This window comes from Gracilinanus agilis, chromosome 3, assembly GCF_016433145.1.
Source record: "Gracilinanus agilis isolate LMUSP501 chromosome 3, AgileGrace, whole genome shotgun sequence".
In the NCBI taxonomy this organism is placed as follows: Eukaryota; Metazoa; Chordata; class Mammalia; order Didelphimorphia; family Didelphidae; genus Gracilinanus; species Gracilinanus agilis.
The window spans coordinates 506,582,129-506,600,734 of record NC_058132.1 but is presented as its reverse complement, the minus strand read 5'-3'; the positions used below and the strand labels follow the sequence as shown (position 1 = coordinate 506,600,734).

At 34.1% G+C, this 18,606-nt stretch overlaps 1 protein-coding gene across 2 annotated transcripts in view; it reads right to left on the bottom strand.

The window, feature by feature from the left end:
* TUBGCP3 (tubulin gamma complex associated protein 3) overlaps window positions 1–18,606 on the bottom strand; it is a 139,911-nt gene that overhangs the window by 44,517 nt on the left and 76,788 nt on the right. For both annotated transcript variants that reach the window (XM_044667161.1, XM_044667160.1), the window contains exons 11-13: window positions 14,753–14,919; window positions 2,809–2,919; window positions 1,874–1,982 (exon numbers count right to left, since the gene is read on the bottom strand). In XM_044667161.1, the coding sequence (XP_044523096.1) occupies window positions 1,874–1,982; window positions 2,809–2,919; window positions 14,753–14,919 (387 nt within the window). The remainder of the gene's footprint in view (window positions 1–1,873; window positions 1,983–2,808; window positions 2,920–14,752; window positions 14,920–18,606) is intronic.

The window sequence follows — 18,606 nt, the reverse complement described above, 5'->3', positions numbered from 1 at the left end:
AGGGTTTCTTAGAAAAAAAGGGTACCTAAATTTCAACATATGGAAATGAGCAAGTAGAGGATGGAGAATAGAAAATTTCTTTCCAAACTGAGGGAATGACATAAGCAAATGCAGAGACAGGAGAACGTCAGGTTGAGGAGGAACTAGAAAACAATTTAGTTTAACTATAATATTGAATATATCAAGAGGAAGAAGTAAAATATCTATTTAGCTGAAGAAAGTAAGGGAACAGCAATAAATACCAGTATGCAGAGTTTATTTAGTTAGCAATGGATAAATATTGAAGGCTGTTAGTAGAAGAAAAAAATACAGTTCATTAGGAACATTTTTCCACAGAATAAAGGATGAACTTAAAAGGAAGATACTAGTAACAGGAAGATCAATAAATCACTCAATAAGTATTCATGAAACCTTTGTTTTGGGTCAGGCATTATGCTAGGTAATGGGAGATACAAGTGCAAAGAATGAAACAATCCCTACTCAAAAGGAGTTTACATTCCAATAGGGGGAGACAAGTACATATAAAAAAATATACAACATAAAGGGACAAAATACAAACATATATACAGTAATTAAATATAAAAAGTTTAGAAAAGAAACGAGCGATTGAGGGAATCAGGAAAGGCATCTTGTATAAGACAGAACTTGATCTGTCTTCAAGGAAGAAAACTATGAGACAGGAGATTTAAAAAAATGCATTCTAGGTTTTTGGCATGGCCTCTACAAAATACCTGGAGAAAAGGGATAGAGTGCCAAGCATGAGGAACAAAGGCAGCCAATTTTGCTGGATCAAACAGTGTCAGAGGGGAAGTAATACTCAAAGAGGCTAGAAATACAGGTTAGAGATAGTATGGGAGGAGTTTTAAAAACTAAATAGGAGCACTTTCATTTCATCCAAGAGGGAATAAAAAAATCACTGAAGGTGATTCATTAGGGGAGTTACAAGGGCAGATCTCTGCTCAGGGACAATTATTTTGGCAGTTGTCTCTAGAATATACTATAAAGATAAGGCAAAGAGACTAATTAGGAGGCTGTTGGAATAATTTAGGTAAGAGGTGATCAGAGAAAATATATAAGCACATATATATATGAATATTTGTTTAAATTTATTTCCATTTTTTAAGAAGAAAAAATACAAGGGGTAATTGAAAGGGCAATAGAGCTCAGGAATCATATATTCTAGTGCCAGTTCTGCCACTAGTCTTGATGTATGACACTCATTTAACTTTTCTGTTTCCTAATTTATAAAATAATAGCAGTGGATTAGCTTTCTAAGGTTTTTTCAAATTGAAGATGTCCTTGGGAAAGTTTACAAAAAGGGGGGAAAAAAGGAGGATCAAAGTCACAGGGGGAGGGGTGGAGACCCACAGTTAAGGAATGTAACATGAATGATGTTCCATGAAGGATGACCCTACAAAGGAGATTGAAGACTGGTCAGACAAGTTGGAGACTAAAAAAGAAAATAGTATCACATAACCCAAGGAGAAGAGAGCATCCAATAGGAGGTGTGGTCAAGAATCAAATGCTGCTAAATTCATGAAAGACAGAATATGTCTTGGGGGATAAGTTATGATTTGCTTTGATAATTATATCAAAAAAAGAAATGACTACAAATTATCCAAAACAAATCAACTGCCAAACTTTTTTAAAAGAATAACCATAAATTTGTATATATGTATATAAATAAAATATGTAGTCATAAAATGTTTTTAAAGTTATGAAAAGGGGGGAAAACCACTGCCTCCAGACTGTGGTTAGCGAAAATTTTAAGGAATATAGGTATTTAGTGAACTACGTGATTTCTAGTCTCAGGACTTCAGAAATATACTCAATAGCTGTTAACTGAATAGTTTTAATGTCCAGATCATCATACCATCTTTTGGAGATTCTGTGGACTTTGTCACAGCTATCATCTTTGCAGTTGGTGTTTGATCATGACAGACCTGATGCAAGAAATTAATAGATTTTCCTATCAGAAGAACCTAAACAAGGACAAAAAACCTTGTGGTTATCTTTGTGGAAATTGTAATAATCCCCAAAATCACATGTGTGCACACATATTCTAAGTCTTAACACAGTTTTATTAACACTTAAAATTGTACCAAGGCATTCAAGATATTATATACTCATTTATGTATACATATACATATCCACACACACATAGAGACATAAACCATATAAAGAGAGTATATATAAACATATATATATATATATTTATATATATAAAACATATAAATAAAGCACAAACTTACTCATGTAAAAACCTAATACAATGATAGAAGATAGATCAATTGTTTTTGTAACACTTATGATTTCATTGGAACTCCCAATAGGATACTTCTCCCAATGCAGGAGGGCTATTGCTCTACAACTCTAGAGACTTTAAAAAGTTAGCCAGGACCACTAACACTAACAGGAAGCCAGTGCCACAATCAAAATGTCTGAGAGGCAGGACTTGAACTCAAGTGTTCCTGACTCCATAGTCAACTATCCATTATGTCCATAGTCAACTATCCATTATGTCATGCTGTCTTCTTGTCATAAGTATTAGTGATTTTTTTTAAAAAGCTGACTAATATTCTATAATGTCAAAAAAAAAAAAAAAGGCTGGTTTACAAGACATTCACAATACTATTCAGTGGCTATCTAAGAAAATTAAATATCTAGGAAATTAAGTGTTTTCTCTGTAAAGCAATCTACTTATTTTTTAAAAAACCACCTTTCAATTCATATGATTGGCCTAAGTATAAAAAGCAATAAAGCATTACAATGAAACATTAAGTAAAAGCAAAGGTCTTTTATTCATACCTTTCTGGACTGGTCCATTGTAATAAAAGAAGGAATCATAGATTTTCTTAAAGTATATTTGTCATGCCATAGTCTGTCAGTTTTCACTGTAGGATCTGACGCTACAAAAAACTGAAAGGAAAAGTGGGGAAAACAGACATCATTTAAAAACCTAAGACATAATATTATTTAAAGTAAAACTATGACTGTTTAGAACACCATTCTTGTTACCCATTATTTCTAAGGGGACAGCTGGGTGGCTCAGTGGATTGAGAGCCAGGGGGTACCTAGATTACTGAGGAATCTAACAAGTGATATCATTATCCATATACTGGAAATGAGCATATCTAGTACAAAAGAAGAGTTTCATGTCCTACCTTATATTTATCTACAACAGTGGTTCCCAAACTTTTTTGGCCTACCGCGCCCTTTCCAGAAAAAATATTACTTAGCCACCTGGAAATTAATTTTTTTTAATTTTAATAGCAATTAATAGGAAAGATAAATGCACGAATTGGCCATCACCACCTCACTAGATCGCTACAGCACCCACCAGAGGGCGGTAGTGCCCACTTTGGGAATCACTGATCTACAACAATATCTACCTCCAAATGAAATGAAAGAAACTTTAAAAATCAAATTCAACTACAAAGAAATCTACATCTAAGAAAACAATACAAAACCAGATAAGGGTAAAAAAAAAAGTAGAAATGTATATTAAATTTCAAAGTTCCAAAGTGAGCTTTATGACATTTACCATTCTATTTGTATAGGTTTCTTTTTGCCTACTTGATCTGGCTTTGTTTACACTGGGACCAAAAGATTTATAGGTTTCCTATATTAAGTATTGCCATTTTTCATATACTATTGTTAACTTTAGTAGCAGATCAACTTCAGGCTAAAAGTTACTAACTTTAACATGTGATGAAATCAAAAAGATCAACACTGATCAAAGTGTTGTTTCACAGTGAGTGTTTGAACCTTAGTTATTAAATTTGTTTTTACCTTCTTTCAAATTTCCTTAAACTAGATAAAGAACTAGCAGTCCACAAAACATTACTTGGTTTTATTATCTATTTAAGCATTTTAATATGTGTGTTCTAATCAGCTGTGTGACAATGACTTTATCTCTTTAGATTTCTGTTTCTTCATCTGTCAAGTGAGGGTATTAATGATTCAAGGTCCCTTCCATCTCTGATATTATATATCCAACTTTTACATAATACATATAATATATGCTCATAAATATATCTATAGCATCTCGTCAATCTATTCCTAAAATACTAAAGAGAAAAATGAACCAAGGGAGAGAAAAATTCATCTTTTATCCTTTTACACCAAGAAAAATCTCAAAGGATTTTAAAATAAGAAAATCCTAAACAAAAAGTCTTCAGAACTAATAAACAGATTAATGATAAAAATAGTGTCCATACACATATATATATATATACACACATATATAGGCAAATTTTTACAAATAAAATATAACTTTAAGCAATATATTTCTTATTTAGGATATTATCCATTTATACAAATATCCAAAGTTATCACAGAATTTGAAATTTGAAGGAAACTTAGAGAGCACCTAATCCAATCCTCTAATTTTACTCTAATTTTAATTGCTAGGCTGACTACTTTAGCTATGTCCCCTCCTAATACTTTTACCCTTTTCTAAAATCCCCCATATCTATAATCTTCCTTACTAGAAACTTTCAACATCCTAGCTAATTGGAGCCTTATGTCTATTATATGAGAGACAAGAAATCAGCAAGAAGCACAGAAGATCACATCCCTTCCTGAGAGCCACAGGGTCCTCTTCCACATTATGGAATGACCCTGCTGTACCGAACTAGCCCAAGCCTGATCGTACTAAACTAGGAAGGAGTATCAAGAACCTTTTATAACTTGGGTGACAAGTCCACAGGAAATTGCTCACATGATCACTGTTTGCCATAGTCTCAAGATTATTTTACCCAAGGTCTAGACTAGAAGTTCTTAACCTGGGATCTGTGAACTTGTATTTTTCTTCAACTGCATTTGAATATAATTTGTTTCCTTAATAATCTAATGTATTTTATTTTATTCATTTAAAAATAGTATTCTAAGGAGCCTTTAGGTATTATCAGATTGCCAACAAAAACAAAAAAACTATCTGGTTTAGAATTATGTACATATTTACACTGTACAATCTCACTGGAGATCCTATCAGTTGACTGTGCCCCATTTGACTATAGCCTTCTTTCTTCTTTCCTTGACTTCTTTCCTTTAATCCAGTCAGGTGTCATAAATTAAAAGCCTTACTTTAGGTATAATAAAATATAAACATAACAAAGGAATAATGCTTTAGCAACTGTGGCCTGGTCTAGTTCTCCTGGGGAAGTCTATAAACACCCAAGAATAGCTTCAATGAACTAGAATGATAAATGTTTCCAAGAGCCTACTGTTCAAGTACATAGTCCTTAGCCTTTTCTAATTAGCTAGTTAATTTTCAAGATTATGGAGTCAGCATTTTAGCACAGAGAAGATGGCTTCAAGAGTTGTGGGCATGTGGTATTAGTATATGAAGACAAAGACCAATTTCAGCATGAGCATAATAAGGGATGGGTTTTTTTTTAACCCTTACCTTCCAACTTCTACTGCAGAAGAGCAATAAGGGCTAGGCAATGGGGATTAAGTGACTTGCCCAGGGTCACACAGCTAAGAAGTATCTGTGGCCAGATTTAAACCTAGGACCTCCAGTCTCTAAGTCTAGCTCTCAATTCACTGAACTACCTAGTTGCCCCCAAGGGATGATTTTAATAAGGATAATAAAGAACTTATTTCATCAATACTAACATTTTGTTGACAAATTTTGAAATGACAGTCTTGGTTTACTAATAATGACAAGCAACTACATAAGTGTTAGTAAATATTATTTTAAGTATTTTCAAAGGTTGACAAGCCAATGCCCTGATCGCTCATTATTCTGAGGATAACTTAATTTTACAATTCATCCTGTAGTTTAATCCCCCTCTAATACACACATACTCCCCTCTATTAGAATATAAACTCCCTGAAGGAAGGGACTCTCACTTGTGTGTTTGTGTCACCACTCTTTAGCAGGAGGCTTGACACACAGTAAGCACTTAATTTTTTCCCATATATTCATAATATTTTCTATATCTGTACCAAGGCCAAGTTTTAGTAGATAGGTTAGTTAGTGGAATGGAATGCATTTTCAAAAACCATCCATCATAGAAGAGTTATATAGATTTAGGTTGTGCTGATGTAATCAGTCTTGTGTTTGATCCTTTTATTAGATATTTAGTGAATGGATATGTACATTTAAGATTCCTCTGACAGAAGGCATTGATTATCTATGCCTTAAATGTTTTTATAAAATGATAAAGAGATGAACAAAGCAAATCATTTAAAGCCCAAACCTCTTACCTTTAGAGGTACTTAAAATGTTTGTCAAAACAATTATTAATATATATTCAATGCCAAAAATTTAGACATCAGAAAGAAAAATTTTAAAGGAGATTTATTTGGTTTACATTAATTCTTTAATTCTGAATATATGACTAAAGCCCAGTTTGAAAGACATAAGGGATTGCATGAGGCTATCATTGCTTTAGAAGATTATATTGTGCTCTTTAAAAATAAAATATCTTTAGCCCAGCAAGAGTAATCTAAAAGGTTACTCAACCAACAAACTATATGTGTCATTGTTCTGTAGCTTGCCACTCAGCATATTAGATTAATTGCATTTACAGTATTTATCTGCTATTCATTTAAACAGAAGAGCTAGTTTTTACAGACAACACACTAATTTACCCTGGTAATTGGAGTGCAGCCGGATTTTTATCAGTGTGAACAATGAGAAAATTTAATTTAAAAAAGAAAAAAACCTCAGACAATTCAGTCATCTTTAGAAGTTATGAAAGCATTGCTTCATCTAAGGGCAAAGTAACATGCAATTACTCTACCTAGAAAACATCTAGTAGCAAACACAAAGAGGCATAGGTACATTTTAGATTATAATTAATCCTGTGAAAAATATATAGTTATAGAGAAAAAAATCAAGGTCAGAATATAATTGCGATATGCTTTTATTTTATTGATGCATTTTCCACTCAAGGTTCTTTAATTTTCACCATTATGTCAAACACAGAAAGAACTGAGAAAAAAACATAATTGTACCATGATTTCTCATTAACTGTTGGACAAATGCCAAGGCCTCCTTACTAAAAACAGAAATAAAAAGGGTAATTTTCTTAGCAAGCAACTTAGTTTCTAAGAATCAGATCCATTAATACAGACCCTTAAAAGATCCCAACTTTAACTTGTCAATCAAGTAGATGACTAATGTGAAGAGATTTCTCCAAAGGCCACACCTTGAGAAAATGAAATAGCCTTTAGAAAAGAGGAATGGGTTTGGTCACCCCTTTTTTTGAATAATAAAAGACACTTTTTACATGGAAAATTTTAAAACTAAAGTAATTTTTAGCTGGAACTAAGTGTGTTGAAATGAAAACCTAAATCTTGAATGAATTCAAAGGCAAATTCTGAAGCTGTCATTACATTATTTCTATTTCACAGACCTTCATGCTCAATAAAATTGATGATGAGAATCATATTACTTTTGTATAGAAGAACAGTGCAATGTGAAATCATTATTTCTAAACTAAATAAAGACAACACTGCTTTCCATCCTTCTTTTTCTCCTTTCTTCTCCTATCTCATCTCTTCCAATCCCAAAAAGCCTAACTCCTCTACAACTTTGCCAAGAGGTAAAATAATCTATATGGTGAGTCACCTTATTTTCATCTCATGCATATGATCATTAGGACTAATAGACAGCTGTTACTTCCCAGGGCTTATAAGTTATTTTATCAACAAATGGGCATAGCCTTATATGCAAATAGGTAAAGAACGGAGAGAATGCCTGCCACACTTGGAGTCAGATCCAGTCTCAGACTCTGGCCAAGAATGTTAACCTCTGTTTGCCAGTTTCCTCACATGTAAAATGGAGAATAATGATAGCACCTACCTTCCAGAGTTGGTGTGTGGATTAAATGCAACAATAATTGTAACACACTTTGCAAAGTACCTCGAACACAGTAAATGCTACATATATGTTAGCTATTGCTATTAGGGGAATTTCTTCTTTATTGCTTTTTGTAGATACTTCAAGTCAAACTGAGAAAAAATTTTGGCAGCATAATTAGAAAACTTCCCCAAATAAGAGAAGAAAAGAGTCAAAAGACAATCAACCTAATCAAGAAGGAATAAAAGAATAAATTTCTACTACCTAAAATATTATGTTGCCAGGATAAATAGTTAATTCAACTAAAGAAAATGTCACGACACATATTGATAGCCACTTCCTCCTAGGAACCATACAAAAGTAAACCATTTAATTGGTTACATGTAAAATCATAACAACTCATTAGAAGTCTATAATGGCTACTGCTTATAGACCTATATTGCTATTTGACTTTGTAGGAAACAAAGATTCAAATTTCATCCTATCTCCTGCCCTAGATAGATAGTAGCAAAAACTCATATTTTTGTAGCATTCAAAAAGAATTTTGTGGAATAAGTAATACAAGTATTATTATTCTGATTTTATAGATAGATAAACTGAGACTCTAAGAAAGTTAAGTGACTTGCCTAAAGTCAAATAACTGGATTGTTGTTCACCTTTCATTTTCAAAGGAACCAGTGGCATCAAAGAATGATGTCTTGGCTTGTGTGTGATCTAGATTTAAGTGAGGCAGAGTTTCACCAAGTTGTCAGTCTCACTTCCCCTTCCAGAGTTATCCAAATCCAGTGGCAAAACAAAAATCAGGACAACTAGCAATGGCCTGAAATAGAATAGATGACTTTGGCATCTTTGATATCTAACCAAGCTCTGTTTTAACTGCTTCACAAAGTCTTCAGTCACCTTTATGCCCACTGGAACAGTGTTCTGATCTACCCATTCAACTGGAGGTCTTTCGCATACTTGGAGTATGCACTTCCCTAATTCACCAACAAGTTTGAAGTCTTATCAGTGACCCTCGACCTGGTTTAGCCCAACTGCTGAAACAATTAAATAGCTTGGACACTAGTTTGTGGCTGCTACACATGGTACAGTTTCTTCAAGCCACAGGTGAGAGTTGCATGAAAGATGAACACCAAAGGTGGTTGAGTAACCCTGTTCAGGGAGGACTAGCACCTCTGGTGTGAGTTGAATGACTAATAAGTACTGGAGAGTGGATGTGAAGCTTACTACTACTACTGGCATTTTAAGATTTGCAAAGTGTTTTATGTACATTATTTCAATTTATCTTCACAACAAATCTACTATGTAAATGGTAGAGATATTATTACCCCCCCCCCTTTTTTTAAACCCTTGTACTTCGGTGTATTGTCTCATAGGTGGAAGAGTGGTAAGGGTGGGCAATGGGGGTCAAGTGACTTGCCCAAGGTCACACAGCTGGGAAGTGGCTGAGGCCGGGTTTGAACCCAGGACCTCTCGTCTCCAGGCCTGACTCTCACTCCACTGAGCTACCCAGCTGCCCTATTACCCCCTTTTTATAGATATCAAATTTCAGGCTGAGAAAGGTTAAGAGGTTTGTTCAGAGTTATGCAGCTAGTATTTGAGTTAGGGTCCAAATCTAGATCTACTAACTCCAATATTAACACCTTATATCCACTGCATTATACAATGCTGCCTCTCAAAAGGCAAAGTGATACTCTCAGATATAAAGATATATAGTTCAAACTACCAAAAATACATAAATTTTAAATAGTAGTGTTAAGTAAGTGTACAAACTATCCATCTTGTGGAATGGTCATATTTTGCTTGTCATTAAACTGCAAATATATGCTATTAGAACAAAGGATATTTAAAGAAATGAAGTAGGTCATACCAAGATACAAATAGTATCCATAGTCTCCAAAGCCTAACAAGAGAGACACAACACTACAGTTATTAGATCTTCACAAATTCTGATAAATATAATAATGTTAAGTATAGATGGCCTATGATAAACCCAAAGAGAGCCCAACTTTTGGAACAAAAATCCACTATTTGAGAAAAACTGCTGCGAAAATTGGAAAACAGTATGGGAGAGATTAGGTTTAGGATAAACATCTCACCCCCCACACCAAGATAAACTCAGAATGGGTGAATGACTTGAATATAAAGAAGGAAAGTATAAACAAATTAGGTGAACACAGAATAGAATATTTGTCAGATCTTGGGAAAGGAAAGATTTTAAGACCAAGCAAGAGTTAGAAAAAAATTACACAATGCCAGCCATTCTGGCTGGCAATTTGGAATCACGCTCAAAGGGCTATAAAAGAATGCCTGCCCTTTGACCCAGCCATACCATTGTTGGGTTTGTACCCCAAAGAGATAATAGATAAACAGACTTGTACGAAAATATTCATAGCTGCGCTCTTTGTGGTGGCAACAAATTGGAAAAGGAGGGTATGTCCTTCACTTGGGGAATGGCTGAACAAACTGTGGTATATGCGGGTGATGGAATACTATTGTGCTAAAAGGAATAATAAACTGGAGAAGTTCCAGGCGAACTGGAGAGACCTCCGGGAACTGATGCAGAGCGAAAGGAGCAGAGCCAGAAGAACTCTATACACAGAGACTGATATACTGTGGTAAAATTGAATGTAATGGACCTCTGTACCAGCAGCAATGCAATGACCCAGGACAATTCTGAGGGATTTATGGTAAAGAAAGCTACCCACATTGAGAGGAAGGACTGCAGGAGAGGAAACATATAAGAAAAACAACTGCTTGAACGCATGGGTCGGGGTGGACATGACTGAGGGCGTAGACTCGAAACTACCACACCAATGCAACTACCAACAACTTGGAAATTGGTCTTGTTCAAGGACACATGACAAAACTAGTGGAAACGCGCATCGGCCAAGGGTGGGGCGGGGGGTGCGGGGGCGGGGGTTGAAGGGGAAAGGGGGAGCATGAATCATGTAACCATGTTAAAAATGAATATTAATAAATGTTAAAAAAAAATAAAAATAAAAAAAAAATCTCCAAAAAAAAAAAAAATTACACAATGTACAATAAATAATTTTGATTACGTTAAATTAAAAAGGTTTTGTACAAACAAAACCAATGCAACCAAAATTAGAAGGGAAGCAACAAATGGGAAAAAATCTTTATAACAAAAACCTCTGACAAAGGTCTAATTACTCAAATTTATAAGGAGCTAAATCAATTGTATAAAAAAATCAAACCATTACCCAATTAATAAATGGGCAAGGGACATGAATAGGCAATTGATAAAGAAATCAAAACTATCAATAAGCTCATGAAAAAGTGCTCTAAATCTCTAATAATTCGAGAAATGCAAATCAAAACAACTCTGAGGTACCACCTCACACCTAGCAGATTGGCTAACATGACAGCAAATGGAAAGTAATAAATATTGGAAGGGATGCGGCAAAATTGGGACATTAATGCATTGCTGGTAGAGTTGTGAACTGATCCAACCATTCTGGATGGCAATTTGGAACCATGCCCACAGAGCTCTAAAAAACTGCCTGCCCTTTGATCCAGGCATACCACTGCTGGGTTTAAACCCTTAAGAGATCCTAAAGAAAAATACTTGTACAAAAATATTTATAGATGCACTCTGTGGTGGCAAAAAAACTAGAAAACGAGGGGATGCCCTTCAATTGGGGAATGGCTGAACAAATTATGGTATCTGTTGGTGATGGAATACTATTGTGCTCAAAGGAATAATGAACTGGAGGAATTCCATGTGAACTGGAATGACCTCCAGGAATTAATGCAGAGAGAAAGGAAGAGAACCAGGAGAACATTATACATAGAGATGGATACACTAGTAAAATCGAATGTAATGGACTTCTGTACTAGCAACAATGCAATGATCCAGGACAACTCTGAGGGACCTATGAGAAAGAATGCTATCCACATTCAGAGGAAGAACTGTGGCAGTAGAAACACAGAAGAAAAACAACTGCTTGATCACATGGAAGGATGGGGATATAATTAGGGATATGGACTCAAAATGAGCACCCTTGTGCAAATATCAATAATATGGAAATAGGTTGATCAACAACACATGTAAAACGTAGTGGAATTGTGCATTGGCTATGGGAGGGAGTGGGAGGAGGGGAAGGATAGAACATGAATCCTATAACCATGGAAAAATGCTCTAAATTAATTAATTAAATGAAAAATTTTAAATTAAAAAAAAAGAAAAAAGAAAAAGAAAACTTTCAGAATTTAGCCAAAGATCTACATCCAAATACATTAGCTACTTTGGTGTAGCTAACAAAAAAGAAGCAGTGAAGATATGTATAGTACTTTTTTGCTTTTAGCTATAACTATAATTTCAGAATAACATTTATATGTAAATGACTATTTACCTTTTTCTAATGACTACATATATTCACACATATAAATATTTCCATGTATTCAAATAAATCAATGGCAATGAAGGTACCATAAATAAGAAGCTTTTCATTTGTGGTCCACTAGGTCATGTTATATCTCAAAAAATAACATTTAATAGATATTCTAAAGTACACAAAATATGATATTAACAGCTTGAAATTAAATATTTAATTTTATTTTCTTTACCTCAAGAGCTCTCACATTCCAGGAAGCTTATAAACGATCCAGAGTAAAACTGAAATTACTTAATATGGCTGTAATTTTTTTAAGTTATAATATTCAAGTTAAATAATAAATAATCTAGTTTTTAAAATACTGACCATAATTTACCTCATCCTATAAATAAAGAATAAGTGACCTTCAATATATTAAAAGTAGCAAAGACAGAAAAGTTCATTTTCTTGAGTTCAAATCTGGACTCAAGTTACTTAATAACTTTTTGATCCTGGACAAGTCACTTAACTCTGTTTGCCTCAGAGTAAAATGAGCTGGAGAAGGAAATGACAAACCATTCCAGTATCTCTGCCAAGAAAATCTCAAATGGAATCACGAAGAGTTGGACATAACTGAAAAACAACTGAACAAGAAGTAAAGATAATTCTAAAAAAGGAAATGCTTTATCAAATCCTACTACCATAAGTTATAGCACCTAAAAGCTAGAAGAATTTAAGTTTGCAAATCTGATGAAGTTTTGTTGAGTTAGATTTAAAACTCTAGCTCAAATTCAGTTCTTCCACTAAGATGTTTATTAATGAACAAATAAAAGTTCACTTCAGACTTAGCTGTAAAAATGAAGAGTATTCCTCACTACACAAAGCAACTAGATTTATTCTAACATTACATTATCTGGGATCTTGATCCCTAGTTATAAACTATTAAATAGTAGAATCCATTAAAAATTTATGCTATCCAATTTTTAATCCTTCACAGGAGATTTTTTAAAAAGTCAATTCCCTCAAAGAGCTTACATTCTACTGGAGAGCAATGTCATAGAAGCTAAAAGAGAAATTATGTAGGAGGAGAGGATGACCTAAACTGTCAGAAGATATAGAAACAGGAACATAAACACAGCTATTAAATAAAAAGGAATTTAAGGAAAGAGAGAGAATGCTAACAACAGCCCAACAAGGTGGATGAGGAAAAGATTCAGAGAGAAATTAAAACCTAACTTGAGAGTGTCACATGAAGAATGAGATTCTGAGAGAGTGAAATAAAGGGGAGTATAATGAAGGCATTTGGCATAGCTTATATTAATGCTGGGGGAAAGAGAGAGAATTTCAAGTTTGGGAAACAGCTATTTCAGTTCTGCTGAAATGAAAAGGAATAACACTAACTATGAATTGATAAGGTAGAGTCAGAAAAAGAAGGTTAAAGGCTAGACTAAGGAGGTTCTGAGGGTAGTAATAATCAGACACTCTGCCTACAGAAGATAATTTTTTTAAAGCAGTATGACAGATGATGTAGAGATATTGGAAACAGAGAAACCAATTAGAAAAATGAGAAGTGATATGGACCTTGAAATAGGGTAATAGTAATATAAGAGGAGAGATTAAATAAATGTTGTACAGAGAGCTTTGGAAAATGTTAGCTACAGTAGATGAAAGAGAAGAAAGTGTTAAAGATGGTATCAAGGATATAAAGTACAATACCTAAAGGATGATAGTATTTTCCACAAAAAAGGGAAAGTGCGAAGGAAAGGTAGGCTTAAGGAAAATGAGTTTCATTTAAGTCATATTGAGTTCATGCCTACGGCACAGCATAAAGTCAGTGATAAAGAGCTAAAGTTGATCAGAGAAATCTAATAAGTAACAGAGTTGATGCTAGAATTCAAATCTCACAATGTCATTTCAATTATTCCTTTTAGTAAGTTCAGCTTACTACCCTAATATTTTTATTTATTCTTAAAAATACAAAAATACAATATTTAGTGATAAAGCAAGGGCAAGGATCCTAGAGTACTTACTCTTTAATGCCATGTTCCTGCCAAATCTCTGTTGCAATAACTAAATTTCTGAAATGAGTCCACAATCATTCTCATGATATGGTACGTGAAGCATCAAAATGGTGTTGTTTTTAAGGATAAAAAAATTAAGGCCCAGAGAATTTTAAGTAACATGCTACTCACACAACTTCAAATGTGTATCTCTGATCAAACTTCCTCAAATCAGATACACCTAACAAGGAATTTCACTGACAAATATTGACTTTTACTGATTTCTTCAGAAACATCTAAAATGATAACCTCTATTACTAGTTCTTAAATTTCTGCCCATATTTTATTTATCAAATACTTATCTTTTGTGTACTGTGATTTCTACAGTTATAAAACCTGAGAATATCTAAATTTTAATAACCTAAAAGATATGGAAAGATGAGATAATAAAACAAGAAAGCATTTTGAAAAATATAAAACCCTACAAAAATGTAAAGAAAAGTAAGAGAAATGAAAGGATAAAAATTATCAATAATGGTGAAAAAGCTAATTACTTCCTAAATATCATATATACCTAAAAATATTGTATTATCACTTACTTCATGGTATGTATCTTCCAGCTCTCCATCATATATCCAACGGTAAAGAAAATTCAAAACAGGATGTGACACCAAGCTGAGAATGTGCTGTACTAAGGATCTCATATATGGATCTCCTGTTTTAGTATAAGCATGGACAGCAGATGCTAGCTCACCACCTTTCCTTCCTGTGGAAAAAAAATAATTTTTAGAGATTATGAGTGACCAATTTTAACATAAAAGTAGTAACAATCAGAGATAGGATTTAAATCCATAATTTCCTACTCCAGAACTAATGTTTTTGTTTTTTTTTGTCTTAAGCTATGTCTTAGGTAATGCTAGACCAAGAAGGCATTCCAGGGAGAGGTTAAGGGCTTGAGGTGAGCATGGTGACACACATCTGTGGTTCCAGTTAATAGAGAGACTAAAGTCTGGCAGATTTCTTGAGCTCAAGAGTTCCAAGCTGGTGAACTATTCTAATTAGTTGGTCAATTAAGTTCAACACTAACAGATGAGCTACCAGGAGCAGAGAGCAAGCAAATTTGCCTGAAGGGGAGGCAAAATGATCCAGGTCAGAAACAGAACAGGCCAAAGTTCCTGGGTCAATAAGGAGATACCACTTGTGATTATTCACTTCACTACCAACACAGGCAAGATGGTAAAGGGAAGAAAGGAGGGAGGATGGAAAGAAGGAAGGGAAGATGAAGGAAGAGCAAGAGGGTGGGATGGAAGAAGAGAGGTAATAAAGGAAGCTATTATGGGTATTGAGTATCTTAATATTATTATTATATTAGAGTATTTAAGAGCTTTCAAAGTACTTTAACACATCTCATTTAGAAATAGAATTAAATTTTCAACATATGGTAGAATTTTCAGAGAATAAAATGTTCTGATATAGATTTTCTTCATTTAATGTTATTTTAATTTATACAAATTAATTTGATTACCAATTAATTTAATTATTTAGGCAGAATTTTTATAATTTAGGTTTAATTTATACATGGTATGAAAACATAGCACAATCAAGAAAAGCAATATAAAAATGTCTATTAAATGAAGATTTTTATAATTAAAGTATGCTTTTCATGTCACAAAGGTGATATTTGTCAAACAAAAAATAAGAAATATTCACACTCACAACTTAAGGTAAGATTTTCAGCATTTTATGTAATAAATCCTAGTAACATTCACTCTTTTGTTTATTCTAGGGGCCAAAGTTGGCAACGAAAAAAGTAAATTAAGCAATATTTCCTCTAATCATTTCTGATGAATTCAACTGTATCTCTTTAAAACATTTCTTATTAGTTCTCTTAAGATTAGATTACGGGCAAGAGGTTATGGAGAGAAGTAAATGTGTGGATATGCTCACCTTCCTACTAAAATAGAAACTGATTTAAGTATAGTAGATATTTGAAGGTACAAAAACTATGAAACTGCAATAGTTCTATTTAGGCATAATCAATAAAAAAAAATATGTATCACAACTATATTCCAGGCACTTTGCTAAATGTTCAGGAAATAGACAAAAATAAACATCCTTGTCCTCAAGGAGTTTATGTTCTAGTGTCAGTAACTGAAATTTATTGCAACTACTTCAGTAAACTGTTGAAAAATATGATTCCAGATGAAGAAATCTTTAAAAGGCCAAAATGTTTATAAACTATTCAAAAGATTTATCTATACATCGTGAATATTTGAAGATTGCTTCTCCCTATCCCACCCAGGCTTGAAACAGAGTCAGCTCATGGACTCCTTCACACTACTGACAGGTACAGAAGCTACATTAGGCTCTTACCTGGTCTAGCTCAGTGACCAACATAGAAGAAAAAGAATTAAGATGAAAAAAATTATATTATGTGCAGCTTCTTCAACCTAACCTGGTTAAACAAGCAAACCAATAGGAAAAAAGGAAAATGAACAAAATGAAGACTTAATCTGACTTTCAATGTTTCTTAGAAGAAACATTTATCCAAAGTGAAATAGTCACCACAACATGGAGTCTGAAAAAGCCCAGAAATCACCCAAATTGCAAACACAAGTAGAAATACAGGCAACCAAGGGCAACACTTATTTAGAGTACAGATGTAGTTTCAAAATATTAAAGAGGATGATGGCATCCTCAATCATTAAGGAGCATCACTTCATAAAAAAGGCAAAATGTAGTTAATAGAAAAAAAAAACAAAGACTATGGATGATTTCCTTAATGAAAACGAGTGGGCAAAAGACAGAATTTCAAAGGAGATTTCCTAAAAACTACATTTTAAAAGACACACAACTAACCATAATGTTGACTATACTACAATGGCATTGAAAGCTGTCCTGTACAAAGTTCAAGTAAAAAGATTCCCTACTGATATTGAGATTCTCCAAATGTTGTTCTTCAAATATAACATATTAATTGCATCAAATCTCAGGTCATTACATAGTTGTTTAAATTAAATCAACAGTAATAAAATGGAGACTAATATTTCCATCCATACTGGAAAAACCAAGCAGATGAAAAATGTCCGTGGCATACACTATGAAATACAATTGAGTAGTCAGCATGTCAAACTAGTCTATCAAATATGAAAATCTTGAATAGGCATTATAGGTGGATGACAAGGATTGAGGCCCTATACTGAAAAGAAATCAAGGAAAAGAAATCAAGTTTGAGAGCAGTTAGGAAATGGTACAATGTTTTCAATGATCCCAAAATACTCATCATAAATCTCTTTAACATTGTCATGTTGGATCTAGAACAATGATGGCAAACATATTGTATGGGTGCCAAAAAGGGCATGCAGAGTCCTCCCTGTGGGAATTCCTGTAATCGCCCACCAGAGTTCCTTATTAGAAAGGCAGAGGGACTCAGAGAAGAGCTGCTCCCCTCCCCTCTCTATGCACCTGAGGACATTCCTCACTTCCCTGCCCAGTAACCAATGGGAGCGCTTCCTCCCTCCCTGTCTGGGCTAAGGCACTAGAGGGTGAAGGAGGGGTACACACGCTTGAAGGTATAGCACAGATGGTAGCCTGTGGAGTCTGTGGTGAAGGTGATTCCCACAGTGGGATCGGAGATGAGCTAGGTTTGAGGGGAGCATAGCTCACAGCATGGCACACAGTTAGAAGGGAGCAGTGCTGGAGGGAAGTAAAGTGCTTCCTCCATCCCCTTTCTGGGGTAAAGAGGGGGAGGGGGCAGGGAGCATGGCATACAGTCTGAAGGGGAATGGGGGAGGCCTAGCACTGTTTCTAAAAGGTATGCCATCACTAATCTAGACTATCACAATCTGAAAAGAATAAAATTAATTTAAAAAAAAAGAGTGACCATAAAATAGGCTGTAGAATGTTACCAACAATGACTTGCACATAAGAAATCACATAAAAGATATTATCGATAGTGAGCATTACCAAAAAGGGAATGAAAATGAAAAGAGATTAAAAAGTCCAAATGGTATAATAGTACACCTGATATATTCAAAGTATGAGAGTAAAGCCATCAGGTACACTGGGAAGATCCTTTGTAAAGAACTAATGGAAAAAATAATTCTTATGCAACCAAAATCACAAAAAAGGAAAAAGATGTAGAGCTTAGTATCCATGACTATGAAATCACCAATCCAAAGTACTAAAATTCTTTAGTAACCAAATTTGACTAAGCTGGGTATTGTATAAAATCTTAGAAGAAAATGTATGTTTTGTAATCTATAATGTAAAGTTTAAATTCTTTTGAGAATAATTTCAGGATAAGGATCTTGCCATCTCCCCAAAATCCAGACAACGAACTTGTTTTGGTGAAGACACCATGAAGATGTCTGAAAAGCCTTCACTGTACCATGAAGACCAAAAATTGAACTTTGGGGTGCAGTTGATTGAACTATGGGGAGTTGAAATTGAG